The sequence below is a fragment of the Cervus elaphus genome, chromosome 16, assembly GCF_910594005.1.
Source record: "Cervus elaphus chromosome 16, mCerEla1.1, whole genome shotgun sequence".
NCBI lineage: Eukaryota > Metazoa > Chordata > Mammalia > Artiodactyla > Cervidae > Cervus > Cervus elaphus.
This window is the reverse complement of record NC_057830.1, coordinates 8,434,221-8,449,459: the sequence shown is the minus strand read 5'-3', so window position 1 is coordinate 8,449,459 and position 15,239 is coordinate 8,434,221. Positions and strand designations below refer to the sequence as shown.

General features: G+C 47.4%; 1 protein-coding gene across 1 annotated transcript in view; it reads right to left on the bottom strand.

Annotated features, from left to right (window-relative positions):
- Positions 1 to 364: 364 nt before the first annotated feature.
- Positions 365 to 15,239, bottom strand: part of TNFSF8 (TNF superfamily member 8) — a 30,579-nt gene continuing 15,704 nt past the window's right edge. The window contains exons 3-4 of the mRNA XM_043927903.1: positions 6,027 to 6,098; positions 365 to 4,559 (exon numbers count right to left, since the gene is read on the bottom strand). Coding sequence (XP_043783838.1) covers positions 4,165 to 4,559; positions 6,027 to 6,098 — 467 coding nt within the window. The 3' untranslated portion in view covers positions 365 to 4,164. The remainder of the gene's footprint in view (positions 4,560 to 6,026; positions 6,099 to 15,239) is intronic.

Below are 15,239 nucleotides of genomic sequence, written 5' to 3'. Positions count from 1 at the left end.
GGCTCTTTAGATTCCAGGGCTCCAGCTCGTGAGTTGTGACCTCAGAGGAGTCTAAACCCTCACTGGTCAAGGCGAACTTAGTAGCTTTAGGGTACTATTTCTAATTTTTAAAGAGAATTCTTTTGCTGTATTGAAAACTGGCAATAAGGGATGGGAACTATGCAGGAAGATCCTTATTGCAGCAGATCAGAAGGCAAGCTACATCCTTATCCATAGGAGAATGAGCATACTCTGATGTATTCAAACAATGAAATAGTATAATAGCAGTTAAGTGAATGAGCTATTAATAGATCTGTGTGTGTCAGCTTAGGTAAATCTCAGAACCTTAATGTTATATGAAAATTTCAAGTCACAAAATGCCATATAAAGTAGGATATCATTTATTGAAAAATTTAAAAACACACAGACTTGTACTATGTATTCCTATGGGGAAACAAATATAAAACCATATAAGTGAAAGTGTTTATCCCTCAGTTCAGTCATGTCCAACTCTTTGTGACCCTATGGACTATAGCCCCCGCCAAGCTCCTCTGTCCCTGGAATCCTCCAGGCAAGAATATTCTCCAGGGAATCTTCCTGACCCAGGAATCGAACCCAGGTCTCCTGCAGAATTGCAGGTGGATTCTTTACCATCTGCGCCGCCCGGTGACAGGGGCATGCAGACGCCCAGGCTGTGGTTAGCTCTGGGGAAGGGCAGGGAGGTGAACATAGCGGGGCGGCTTCAGCTCTGCCTGTACTTTTACTGTTTAAAAGAAGCAGAAGCAAATATAGTAAAATATTAATAGTTATTAAATACTGGTGAGTCATGGGAGAAATACTACTTTCTGTTCTTTTCATAATTAAAAATAAATACAAAAATATATAAACTTTGCAGTGCCCAGAGCAATAATCAGGCTTCTTCCCCTGACCCCAGTTTAAGCAGATGACCTGTAAAACAATTATTAGGGGACAGTGTATATACATACATACATACACATATGCATATACAGAGTATACATATATGTACATGCATACACACATACCTACTTACACACACATATATATACACTCACCTATCTATGTAACCTTAAATAAAACAAGCTTTTAATTTTTTTACTGCAAAACATTGTTCATATTATATATTTCTTCATTTTCTGAGTGATGAAACACTTACATCATGGGACCCAAAACTTTTTCCATGATTTGACCATGTACAAAAATCTACAGACCACCTGTCTCTTTTAGAATGATGATCCGGAATTGTTCTGAGAGTCAGGGAGAAACAGAGGAATCCCTGACGATTGAGGCCTGCTTCAGGGCAGTGCTGGACGGATGTGACTTGAGGAATTATGAAAAGGCTAGAAGGAAATGGCAACCCACTCCAGTACTCTTGCCTGGAAAATCCCATGGACAGAGGAGCGTTGTAGGCTACAGTCCACGAGGTCGCAAAGATTTGGACACGACTGAGCGACTTCACTTTCACTTTCACAGTGGGGGCAGAAGGGTCTGGTGGGTAGTAATGAGGTCAGGAGGCTGGGCTTAAATCCCTACTTCAGTCTCTGCCCTGTAGTGGGCTTGCATTCCAACACTGGCTCAGCTGATCTCTCAGTATCTTTCCAGAGATGATACTGACTGACTCCTCTGTGCTCTTAACAGCTTTGTCCCCCAGTGCCAGGACAGTTAGCGGTGTTCCAGGGATTCTGGAAGGCTCCCCCGTTCGGTGAATCCTGCCCAGTTTCTCCTGCACTCTTTTCTTTGGTGCCTGATCCTATCAGCCCCCCTGGACCTGCGGGGCCCTTCTCCCCGCTAAGAATTGTGTGATGTGGGGATTCTGAGAAGGAATTGGATGAGGAGGCATCCATGTGTGATGGAGAAATGGGTGAGGAAGAAGTCCCCAAATGTGGAGAAAGACAGTCCTGTGAATTTTCCCAAGGACAGATATACATTTATACTCACTTGTTATTATTCATCAACTCGTCCATCACCCTCCTCTGCAAGTTCTACAAGTATAGTTTGTGTGTGTGTGTGTATTTATGTGTTGGGGATGGCAGAGGGCAGAATGAGTGAGCACCAGTTGAATTTTTACCAAAGAGGCATAATTTTAGGCAGCCTGGACTCCCAGTTTGAAAAATGACTTATTTTACTTGCATAGATGACGTCATTTGCTCACAGCATTTCCAGGGGCTTGGTAACCCTCAGGGAGTGGCAGAATTCCATTTTTAAACTTTCTAGGCCATCCACTCCCTATGGTTGCCATTTCCTTCTTCGGGGGTCTTCCCAACCCAAGGATTGAATCCAGGTCTCCCGCATTACAGGCATATTCTATACCATCTGAGCCACCGGGGGTTCCATATTATCCCCACATTGGGTTATTAATGATTATTAATGATTATTATTCTCTTATAATTGTCTTGCTACTGGATTCCTTTAAATTCTGTGTCTTCAGATGCTGGCTTTCAGGCCATTGCTCGATAGATACTGAGATTAGGAACCCCTCAGGAGGTAAATGTCAGGTACCTCTGCTCCGGAGTGTTGGTTAAAAATGAAAATGGAAACCTCCTCAAGATAATATATGAGACAGTAGAAAATTTACTTAGCTTCCACATGCTTAGGTTGCAGATACTTTTTGAAGAATGCAGGAGTTGGTTTAATCAGGATTCGTTTGTTCTACAGAGTTAGGGTGTAAATGCCAGGTGCCCCCTTATTCTGTGGCTTTGGGTCCTCAAAACCTATCTATGTTTTCTTTTTTTTTACCACAGACCACTTGACTTGCTGAATTCAACATCTCTTCCAATGCCCACTCCTCCCAAAGAATCTCCTCCAGAAAGGGTTGAAGAGAAATGTAGACTTTACTGAACATTTCTTAGTGGAGACCTAGGAAGCGGTCAGTCTAACACCTGGCTTAGCAAATTACTTTAATCTTTCCCTTAGCCATTTCTATTCTCTGAAGTCCCTCTCACCCATACCACCACTGCTGTTCTTTTTCTTCCCTTCTTTGAAATCATTTCTAGTCCTTCTCTGAGTTCCTACTCCTTTCTCTTCTTTCCTCCTGACTGAGAAAAATGCAAATTTTACTCCCTTCTTTACATAGCAGTTAAGGCATTCCTTTTTCCTCTGAAGCATAACTTCACGAGCTTATATTTCAAGTCAGTGGTCCTTCTCTCAAACAAGGTGCTCCCTCGCAGACGGACAAATGTAAACATAGGTTGAAATGTCCTGACCATCCAGATCAGGAGAGGAGGCGGCCGTTCGTCAGAAGTCCTCACCATTTTCAGAGTCATTGTCTGTCAACAACACAGTCAGGCCTTAAAAACCCTCCACAGAGTGGTTTCCTGAGAGCTGTTTGAAGTGGGGAAAGAGCTCAATGTGGGAGACAGCAGTTGCTCTTTTACCAAACGGCTGATCACCGTTGACGGCTGCACACGGGCTGAGTACCTGCCGAACTCACGGCACTTTCCTGACGGGAAACAAAAGCTGTGTGTTGCTGTCTTATTGTCACTCTCAGTTCCGGCAGAGTCAAGCCTGGCCGGGTGGTTTTCCAAATACCCGCAAGGCAATAGATGCAGGATGGTCAGTTTCGCAGACTTTAGATCCTACTGTTCACTCCGTTTGTCAAGCAAGGTGCCCTGCCCCTTGTCCCCAGCTCCCGACTCTGCTGAGGTGACGTGACAGCCGGAAGGCTACGAAGTGCTGTCACTGAGTGCCAATGTGGGGGCCTTTCCTTTGGCGGGGGGCTTCGGGAGTAGCGCCTGGGATCTTAGTTCTCAGGTCTGTGACGAGAGAGGCTGCTCTTCTGAGATGGAGGAGACTTGGAAAGATTAAAACTCAGCCCCTTGGCTTTTCTGACATGACATCCAAGTTCCAGGGGAGGGAAAGGACTGGCTCCGGGTCACACAGTGAGTTAGTGATGGGGCTGGGCCTAAACCCATGCCTCCTGGTTCCCATGTGTGGCTCTGTCCACCATGCCACATTGCGTCCCTGCCTTCTGTCTGGAAGATACTTCACTCAAAAGTCTCTTTTTAACCCTGAGTTGGATCTTCCCAGGGGATGGAAGTGTACTATTTAATTCCCTTTGTGTTTTTCAGTCTTGGCCTAAAGTTTTCTTTTTTTTTTCCCCAAGTGTCTGGAAGGATAAGTGCTGTGTGGTAGGGAGTTGCTTTCTTCCCAAAGGCCAGGAGGGGTGGTTCAGTCTGAACTACTGTATAAGAAGATGGACAGCACGTTCTCAAGAGGAAAGGTGTTTGTATCCACATACTGGAATTTATCCACCTCGACCGATATGGTGGTGTTGACCTGAAGGTGTTCCAGCAAGAACTGGGAGAGGTTCTGGTATATGTTTTTGGTTTGCACTCCAGACTCACACACTGTCACCAGCGTCTGCTTTTTGACATCTTTGTTGATGAGGAGCTCCAGCTTCAGGTCGACCGAATGCTCTGGGCATTTCACAAGAAACTGCAGTTGGCAGATGATGAAGTACCAACCTGGGAACTGGATCACCAGGTTCCCATCCTGATATCTGACTCCATGGATGATGCCATCTTTGTTCCAAGACAACTTGGTTTTGTTTATATGCTTTGACACTGGAAGGAGAAAGACAAAAGGACCTCAGAGTCATTAGGCAAATTTCAGATGCAGATTAGAAAATTTGAAATCTTTATTCAAGTTTCCCCATTCAAGCCCCGTGTTTTCTGTAATAATGCCTGCTGGTTCAGCCATCTGGAATATCTTGCATGTTAGTCCTAGGCATTGCTGAGTGTTTAAGGTACAGGTACAAAACCATCCCTCTGCTTTTTCTCTAAAGCATAAAGCTGGAGGGTCAGAAAACACACAGTCCTAGACCTTTATCCCCTACAGAGGTAACTGTTTTCCATTTAATCATTTTATCACTCTGTTATTATTATTATAAGTTCTACTTTTCCCTTTTCAGACCATAAGTTCCTGGACTCTTCTCCTTATAAGTTTTGGACTATCCTGGACATATATTCAATCAATCAATGAACAGTTGATCAATAGGGGACTGCTATTGGGTAAGCATTGCACAAAGTATCAGAGAAAAAGCATTCAGTTTTGTTCAATTAGTAACCAATTCAGGCATCAAGAAGTCTAGGAGGACCTCAGTCTGTTCTTTCACATTCAGATGCATCCCTTAACTATTCATTTTCTGAAGTTTTAAATGTCTTCCTCTCTTTAAAAGGGCAGCCAGACACCATTGTGTAGACCTCTCAAGTTCACATTAAGGGATTCCTCCCAGCTGGGATTTATAGAGGAGCAGAGAATTAGTAGGCCCTCTAAGCAGACATGCCAAGTCTCTTGAGTCTTTTCACTGACAAGTCAAAATCAGCCCTGATGGGTCCAGGTGTCTTTCAGAATTGGGAAGCTGGCATGTTCATTTTAATTGCTTTCCTTTAAACCTCGTTGCAATTCCACTGAAGAATGAAAACTAATCTAACTGCAAAATTGAATTTTGAAAATGAGCAGGATGGCTATTGCAGAGAATCTTGGCCATCTCCGCTGTACCTCATCTATCCTAGCATAAATGCCTCTCATTATTTTGTCTCTAAGGGACCTCTTACCTGAAGCATGCTGCAATATGCAAGTGGGGCCTGTGCCAACATGGTCATTAAACTATCAATCTGGACACCAGGAAGTTTTGTGACTCTCTTGTGAATGACTTGATAGAGGCAGAGATTAAGAGCCTGCTTCCCACATATGAGGGAAAGGACAGTACCCTTGGCCTGCAGCCCGTAGATGAATGAAGAGGGGTGGGGGTGGAGCACTGATTCCCTCACAGGCCAGGGAGGCAAAGGTAAAGGAGTGAATGAGGTTCAGGAAGCAGGAATCTTGCAGCTTTTGAGAGTAATCCTCTCCCCTCTCCCCCTAAGCCATTTAAATTTAAATTATAAAAATGATCACACAGGTTAAACAAAATACACATGCAGGTCACATTTGGCCGTGAGCCTCTACTTGTGACCTCTGGCTTAGAAATCTGAGAAAGGCCATAGGAAGTGACCCTCATATGGTTGGGGTTCCTGGTTTTGGTTACTGACCTTGGAGGTAGGCCCATGACTTCTTGAATGGAGCCCTTTCCAGGATACATGAGATGTCCTCTGAGCAATTCCCTAAAAATAAGAACGCACGTTAAATGCCTCTCTCTGCTCTGGGAACTGGAGACACGAGATCTTTTCCCATGACCCTTTCATGGAGACAATTACTATTCTGTTTCCATTTGGGGGATAAAAGGAAAACCTGTTTTTTTCTCATTTTGCCATCAAGTACCTTGGGAGTCTTTTTTTTTTTTCTTTAAATTTGATTGCTTCCACATGGACTTTTACAAAAGATTGTGGAAATTGGAGGAAGGAAATAAACAGGTCCCGAGCTCCTGTATGTACCTGGTGCCATTCTTGTCACTTAATATACTCCACCTCACTGGATTTTTGCAACAGCTCTGTGAGAGAGGGCTGATTAAATCCCTTTGAGAGATGGAAAAAAGCGCGGGCACTGTACAAGTTCAGTGCATTGTCCTGTGTGACTCAGCCAGGCAGTGGTGGTTAGAACACTAAGGCTGGTAGTAATTATTGCCATCCTTCCTTTAAGAGTGTACTTCTGTGCTGAATGAATTCTCAGAATAGCTCTGCAAGGCTAATGCTGATGTCCAGACGTGGTCAGCAATACAAGCCCATTGCAAGTTGGAGGAAACCCTGATAGCCACTCCCATGTCTATCTGATTTCAGAGACCAGGCTTCCTCCTCAAGGCCATTTTGCCAGACAGAAGAGGTAAACACATTCCTAGTGTTCAATTTTAAAAGGATATTAGATCATAGAGACCTAAGCAGGGAGCCTGCTATATGGAGCTTCCTTGGCAGGGAGAAAAGACAATGTTTATGTCATTGTGGAATTTAAGAAATCAGAATATTTTAAATGTATTCACTGGTGATGGCAGCTTCATTTCTTAGTATAGGAACTATTTTGTATGCACAGAACCAAGCTATACATTTCCTGCAACGACTCATGAATTCAACTTATTCTGGGCATTTTTTTCTGATCGTTGGGTCTTGGTTTCCCTAATCTATAGAACTGGCAGATCTAGGATCTGACATTGACATCTTTTTGATGATGTCACCAGAGATGACAGAGATGACCAATGATTCCATCTGTCAGAAACTAGGCAGCCATTCAGTCAAAGTGACCACATCCTAGCAGGCTTGCTCACGGGGATTTTAGAGTGGCATCTGTTGAACTCGCCACAATCTTCTACATTGCCCTCTGTCCTGGCCTGGGAAAATCCCTCCTGGGCCTTCCTTACAGTGGGGGCTTGCAGTGGTAGAAAGTTAAGTGAAGAGTTCCCCCTGCTGTCTGAACAAGCTCACTGCTAGAGGCACCCCCAGCAGAAGCAGGGGTCTGTTTTCATTCTTATCTCCCCTGGAGGTGTAAAGAGGCTCTGGTCCACAGGTCTCTTTGGTGAGGAGGGCTGGAGGGCTAGCTGCCATTGTTCTTTTGATTTCATCTCTCACTCATCCTCCAGCCAGGGATCTCGTCCTGCCTGCAGCCCACTCTTGGGTTGTGTACAGTCACAGCAAGGAGGCAATGAGGACTGCTCATTCTTTTTTTTTTTTTTTTTTTTTTGAGCCATACCCCACAGAGCTTATGGAATCTCAGTTCCCTGACCGGGGATTGAACCTGGGCCAAGGCAGCGAAAGCCCGAATTCTAGCCACTAGGCCACCAGGGAACACTGAGGGCTGTTTATTCTTAAATGTGCTGTGGCTATGAGTAGAAGGCCCAGCCTTCTTTTCTGGGGGGTGTGGAACATCAGGTCAAAAGGAATCGCAGAGAGACATGTCTGGCTGTGTCTCTTTGTTGCAACCCCTTTCTGACCCCACTGTGACTGCAGGATCGGGGCCAAGCTCCTCCCCATGGCATTTTGTTCCGTTGTGTCCTAATCCCTAATGAACAATGCAGTCTCCTCCCGCACCTTCCCTGTTCCCCTTGTTGTCTCTTGTACTTGTCCCAGCAGTAGTAGTGGTGGTGCTGGGAATAATAATACTAGCTGACACACAGTGACTAATGGCTATTTTCTTTTTACTCTGCTAAGCCTGTTACATGCATTATTTTATTTCGTTCTCACCATCACCCCACAAGAAAGGTACTCTAGACACTTCTCTCTTGTACATAAGGAAATTGAGTCTTTAAAAGTTACGTGGCTTGTCACATTTTCATAGCTAGTCAGTGGTAGAGGGGCAGTTCAAGCTGAGGCTGTCTGACTCTAATGCCCGAGTGGATTTTTGACCATTCTACTGGAGGTTGGGCCCTTGGGATGCCCCCAATTACATTATGTTGGTTTTCCATTTCATCTGGAATCCCCCTCTTCACTGGCAAGCTGTGCTTTGTTTAAAGCACTGCCTGGCAGCCACCCGCTCTGGGAACCCTTCTCTGACCCTCCCTTCCGTTTGCCTATTTGCCTTCTCCATTGGACCATGCATCCTCAGGGCAGAGACTACTGTTTCCATATCCCCACTGCCAGCCCAGAAGATACTGTGTAAATGTTTGTTGAGTTGAATCATGTAGTCTGTCTGTGCTCCTTCCCGTGGATGTCAGCTCAGTTCTCAGGGCTTGAGGAAGGGAATGTGGATGCTTGGCCTGACCTCGCCTTCCGGGCTGGACGACACCTGGCCTCATTCTCTCTTTGGTCCTGCAGGTCAGGCTAGATTACACGGGAGGTTAAGATTCAAGCCTTTGGCTCAGGCCAGCACATCACACCGTGAACAGACTCTCCTCCTCGGCCAAGACCCCTCCCACCTTGTCACTTGTGGCATCTGTCAGTTGAGCCTCTCTTAACAGGTGGATGTAGAAGTACAAGCCTGGACTTGCCTCTCACACATGCAGGTTCTTTTTCTTTTTCTTTCCCCTTTGGTCGTTGCATGTTTGTTGGGTTGACCTCAGCTGTAATTCTGAGAAACCCAAGGATGGAAAAAAAAAACTTATTTTGAAGCTTTTGCATTTCCTGAAATCAAATGCCATGGTGTATCTTAGTTTTTCTTAAACAATCTGTTAGATGTTTCGAAAAGAAGGGAAAACAGAGGCAACTCTCTTGAAGAATGACATCACTGAATTGGCTACGGGAAGGGACTGGGGAAGCAGGGCTCCGGAGGAGCTCTCGGTGGAATGGAACTGCGGAACGTGGAGAAGAGCCTGGAGAAGGCACACTGCTGGTCCTAAGCATCTTTCAAGGCTGTTAGGAGGGCCAGGGCTGATGGGGGCTGGCGCTGTGGGCCCAAACAACATGGCTCCTGGAAGTTTAAGGAGATAATGCACTCAGCTAACAGCGAGTTAGCTCTTGTCCCCATTTCCCGGATGAGGCAGTGGGAAGACTTTCATTAAGGACATACAACATACACTGCAAGTCACAGTGCTGGCAGCTCAAATATTGGACCAGTTATTGATGTTCAGAAATGTGTTGGGCTGGTGTGAGAGTCTGTGACTCTTGTCCAGACCTAGATGAATATTCCATGGGTCATCAGCCATGTGGCTTTGAGTCTCCTTATCGCTCTCTGAGCCCATGATGTGATGTGTTTTGGTTATGAAACAGGAATCCGATAGTATTCCTGGAAGTTTGAATTTGGGGAGCATTGGGAGCAAAACATACCTCTGTTTCATTTATTTCCCAACCGAATTAGCTGCACCTAGGGGTTTAATTTGAAGAACTAAACCCTAGGGAGGGGAAGTGAGAACAGTCTGCACATCTTGGCAAGTAAATGGCCCGGGAGTTAGAATCTAGAACTTTTCTTTGTCTGGACGGTTGTGTCTCAAGCTAGATGAAGAGCAGGGTGGATCAGATGATCCGAAGGGCCCTTCTAGCTGATTCTAGCTGGCTGTGTAGACTTAAGTGTACACTGCCAGGCCTGCTGCAGGGATACAAAGTCAGTCCCAGCTCAAACTGTCTTATCTTTTGAGCATGTTTCTCTACCCCAGCCAGGAGTCTGTCTACACACATTAAGATTTCCGGACACCTGCAGCAGTAGAACAGTGTTTTAGGTCTGGGAATAACCTAAGTTATGAACAACCTGGTTCTGTAAGGGTTTTCATGGTTCACAGAACTGGAAGTTCCCTGAGAAATCATTCGTCCCAGCCTTGGTAACTACATAACACACGTGCTCCCCAGTGTTACCCCCACAAGCAGACTTGTCTGAGGTCACCCCGAGTCAGTGGTGGGGCTGGGCCACAGTCTGGACCCCTTGCTTCTGTTGGGCATTCCATCTTCCAGACAACTCAGGTTCTCTGTGGGTACTCCTGAGAACCAAGGCCTTCAGGTGGGCAAGACTTGTAAGCCATCCTCTCAAGCCTCAGTCTCCTCTAGAAGGATCATGAAATTTTCTTGGACTTTGTTAGGAAGCCTGGAGAGAAACATTTGCCAACAAAGCCCTCCTGGTCAGGTGCATAGAAGACAGAGACAGGGAGAGAGATGTTGCTTTAGGTGGTTGGAAGGGTCATGTTCTAGATAGAAGTCAGAACAATGCAACATGAAGATGGGAACCCTTCTTGAGATCTCGAAGTATTAGACCCAAAAGGACCATTGGATGCCAAGTTGACTGTGATGCTAGGTTTACGAGTGGAGAGGCTGAATCCAGAGGGACTGGCTCAAGACCGCACAGTAGGTCAGTGGCAGAGCTGGGTCCAGAGCACAGAGTCCCTGACTCCTAGTCCTGGGCTCTGCCCTGGTTTCCAGTCTTTCCATGCAGCAGAGAGGCTTAAATGTAGGGATAAGTGGGTTTGCAGCCACCATACATACTGGCCTGAAAACTGACTAGACAGCTATGGGTGCCTGGAAGACAAGCACTAATGAGCCATCTGGACTTCCTCTTCCCAGGGGAATGCCAGAAGGTGACTTCAGATTCATGGGCTGAACCCTGCCAAGGAATAAGTCAGGGGCTGTCAGGCTTCCATTAAGATGCAACAATGCCCAATGGGGCAAAACAAGCCACACCTACCATTCCAGCCAGAAAGCATGTGGTCTGAGTGCCAAGCACCTTCCAGGTTAATATTGGAGCAAAACAGACACAGTGCATCTCAAAGAAAGCACCTGGGTTCTGGTCAAGGCTTCTAGCGTCAGACCCGTCACTTCCCGCTGCTGCTGCTGCTAAGTTGCCTCAGTTGTGTCCGACTCTGTGCGACCCCATAGACAGCATAGACGGCTCCGCCGTCCCTGGGATTCTCCTGGCAAGAACACTGGAGTGGGTTGCCATTTCCTTCTCCATCACTTCCCGTTACTGACCCTCAATCACTGCATCTGTTAAGTGGGGCTAGTAACGGTCAACCCCAACGTGTGCATGTTGCGAAGATGCAATGAGATTATGGATGTCAAATGGCCTGTACAGCGCACGGCTTGGAGGGGATACCCAGCACGTGGTAGCCCCCTTTTGTCCCACTCCTCTTTCCTTGGTTCTTAAGTAGCACAGCTCAGCAGCACTCTTAGCAGACTTGTCTGGCCAATGAGACGTTCATTAAACCAGAGCCATGACGTTATCTGGTGGACTGAGGTTTCTTAATTATGTACCTAAGTGTTTGAGGCCATTGGATGCTCTCAGGAAAGTGTGAATAGCCCTTCGTCCATCTGTTGAAACTATTTTAATCCTTCCAAGAAGGAGAGGAATCATCCTCATGACTCTGCGTCTACCATGTCCTGGCTTCTGAGTTCCACCCTTTTGGCGCAATATCCAGGAGAGTCGCAATAGCGACATCTAGGGGAGAGCCTCGCCATTATCGGTGGAATTCGGAATCAAAGTGAATCCTTAACCTAAGGGTCATTTCAGCTGACTTCAGTTTCCTTGGCTAACTAGCCATGGGAAAACTCCAGAGTAGGCCATTTGTTAAACAAAGGACTAGGTAGCCTTGGGTTTACAGACAGCATTTGAGGAGTAGCTATTCTGGCATGCTCAGTGTTAAACACATAGTCACCAGTAAATACAAGTTGAGATCAAGTGAAAATTCATTTGAATCCCTTGAAGGTTCCTTGGGATTTTGAGGGTTTTTTTTTTTTTTTTTTTTTTTTTGCCACATGCCACAGCTTGTGGGATCTTAGTTCCTGCCCAGGTACTGAACAGGGCCCGCAGCAGTAACAGCACAGAGTCCTATCAGCTGGACTGCCAGGGAGTTCCCTTGGGGTCTCTTCAATCCTGACCTGTTGCAGAATGTAAGATAAAGCTATCTGACTTGCTGTGTAATTCCTTGAAATTCACTTGCACTAAGTGCAGACTGAATTGATATTATTGGAGGGTATTTAAGAAGCACCTTTAAAGTCTGATTGAAAATGCAAAGAGAGATCTGCTCACGTCTGGCTCCCATTTCCTGGCCCAGGGCTTGCACAGCGGGGCTTATAGAAATTTAAGACAACATGTGTGGTGTCCAGAGAGCTTGGATGAAACATGTAGTGAAGCCAGTTTGAGAAACAAACTTGCTTTCCTTCCCTCTTTCCCTTCTTCCTTCTGTCCTTCCCTCCTTCCCCCACTTCTTTCTTTTTTTCTCCTCTTCCCCAAAGTGAAAGATGGGGATTTTTCTCCTGGATTTAAAGACTTGTGACATGTGTATGTGCAAAATTCAAGTATAAATGTTAATATGCACCTCGATGATCTGAATTCTTTTCCTTTTTCTTCCCTTCCTCCTATCTTCCCCCCACCCCCATCTTCCCTTCCCTCTCCTCTCCTCTGGGTGACACGGGGCAGGGATTAAACACAGATGGCTTTAGCACTCTGATGGCCTCTCCAGGACCCTGTCCCACCTTATTCTTTGTGGCCCATTTTCTAGTTTATTTCTGTTAGAGAGCTTCCCTGATCCCGGTTAGCTCTGCCTTAAGAAAAAGACAGTTTCAGAGTGAGCTCTGAGTGAATGGGTTTAAAATGAACATAAAGGCAAGTAAGTTCTTTGAGGCCTGTAACTACGTGAAAAGCAGTGACCGCTGAGCAGTTGTACCCCACTTAGTGTGGGGGAAAAAAAGAAAAAAAAAACTACGACAACCAGCGGACTGGGCAGTTAGATCCCACTCTGTCCATCTGACAGATGCGAGGTCTCTGTTTGCTGTGTTCAGCGCTTCTAGGGGAGGAGGTGGCTGCAGCTCTGCCCGCCTCTTGTGCGGGCCGAAGTTCAACCCAGTTCTCTGCCTTTTGCCCCTCTTCCTCAGCTGGGGATTGAATTCGGGTGGGGGACGGGGCACACACAAGAGGGGTTCAGGACTCCTCCAGGTGGTCTGTTTCCACCTCCTCAGGGCCCCCAGGAACCTCCGGATATTAGGGGCACGTGACACTCACAGGGAAGGCGGATTCTCTTAACTGGCTGGCAGTGGGTGTGGGGGGAGGATCCTCCCAGGTCTCAGGATCCTCCGCTGCCAAGCTGGGGCCTGAATTTGGCCTCCAGATCCCCTGGATCTGCCACATGTGCCATCCACGTGTGGAGGTGCCCTACTGGCCCTCTCTGGCCCGGAGCTCAACACCAGGGAGCACGCTCCAGTGACCGGAAGACAAACAGCTTCAGGAGCAGGTATGGAGGACGTGACAGAGAGCCCTGGGGGATTCCTGGCCTTGGAGCGCTGGTGGGGACACTGAACGGAAGCACAGTCATGTTGCGCTCAGCATCTTGACCCTGACATCCTGGATAAGCCAAAGGGCTCCCAGGCACCTCAGCCTGGACTTTGAGGTCAGGCCCCACTCCTTGCTAGCTGTGCAATCTTAGGCAAGTCGGTAAACCTCTCTGTGCTCAAGTTTCCCACTTAAAAATATCAAGGGGCTAATAATTATCCTGGGGTTTGTTGTGAGACTGCACAAGTGAATCACGAAGCCCTCAGCCCAGTGCTTGGCCAAAAGCAAGTGCCCATCAGTGTTTATTATCTACATCCTATCACATCCTCACACCTGCCTAGCTGGGGAATAAAAGAAAAACTGATTTACAAGTCATCTACGGAATTCCTCCAGTGCAGGTAAGAATTGATACTTGGTTGCTGGGATGTTGGAAATGCCTGGGACTGAGACCAAGGTGACCAAAATTATTTTGCAATGAAGTCAGGAGTTTGACTTTCTGCCGAGTTTGTGAGGGGAAGTGATGGGTGATGAAATTGGGAAAAAGAAAGGGCATGGAAGCAGGTGGAAGCGGGGTGGGTCAGTATGTGTGCTAGAGGGCTGAACCCAAGGGAAGAGCGCTGTCTCCTGAGAGTGCTCTACCTGCTGGGTAGGGTGCAGAGGCCTCGCAATCGCGTGGAATCTGAAACTCTGTTCTGCCTCATCCTCCGTGTTGGAAGGCACCACCCCACCAGCCTGTCCGCATTCCCTAAATCCTGCTGTCAGCTTTGCTGCACACAAACGTGGGTGCTTCTGGAACTCTGGGGAGATCAGGCATGGGGGCTTGTTCTGGGGTTGGGGCAAATACTGCACAAACAGGAGAACATGTGAGATTCAGAATGTGGGGGAGGCAGGAGACAGGAACGAGGATGGCGAGAAGCGGCACAGGCCCCTCTCGCGGCCCTCCCAGACCCCGCGCCCAACTGTGTGGCGGACAAGGGTCGTATCTGTGGTCCCGTCCTGCCCTCGGAGCGGCTCTGTGAAGGAGCCCTTAGTGACTCTGTTTGCTAGAGGAAAGGAGAAGGTTCCCCCCCCGGGGCCCTGCCTGGCTGCCCACAGTCCCAGCCGAGCCTCCGCCCAGGCCCCCGAGTCCTCAGCACAAGGGAGTGGGGGCGAGGTGGCGGTCTGCCGGTGACAAGTCTCCTGGCCGGGAGTGGGAGGTGAGTGCTGGGACTCAGACATCCTCTCCTTACAGAAAAGGCCTGGCGTTCTGCGGTTTCCCTGCAGCTAAGAGTCGTCCTGTGTGAACGTCGCTTTGGTCTGTGTGCTTGGCCCTGTTTGCCAGGCTCTAGGCTGCTGCTGGCTTCCTGGTGGGCAGTTTCCATCAGCCGGTGCCACAGGGCTGCCTGGTAAGGGTCCAGCTTCTGCGCTCATCCACCCCGGTGGCAAACCACATGCTGCCCCGGAGCCTCTGGGAGACAGCGCCCCTCTGCCCAGGGATGCCTTGCCGTGGCCTTTCCAAAGGGAGTTCGCGGCCTCTGCCTGTTTACAGGGGGTTTGTTGGGGACGAGGCTGTGCCTCCTGCAGGAAGCCTGCAGACTTCCTCAATATTATTAGGAATCATCTTTTTGGACTTTCTTTTTTCTGTGTTTACATACTGAAGGAAAGGTTAGAATATCATAAAGCACCACAGCTGGAAGGACCCTTCCCATTCATTCAGC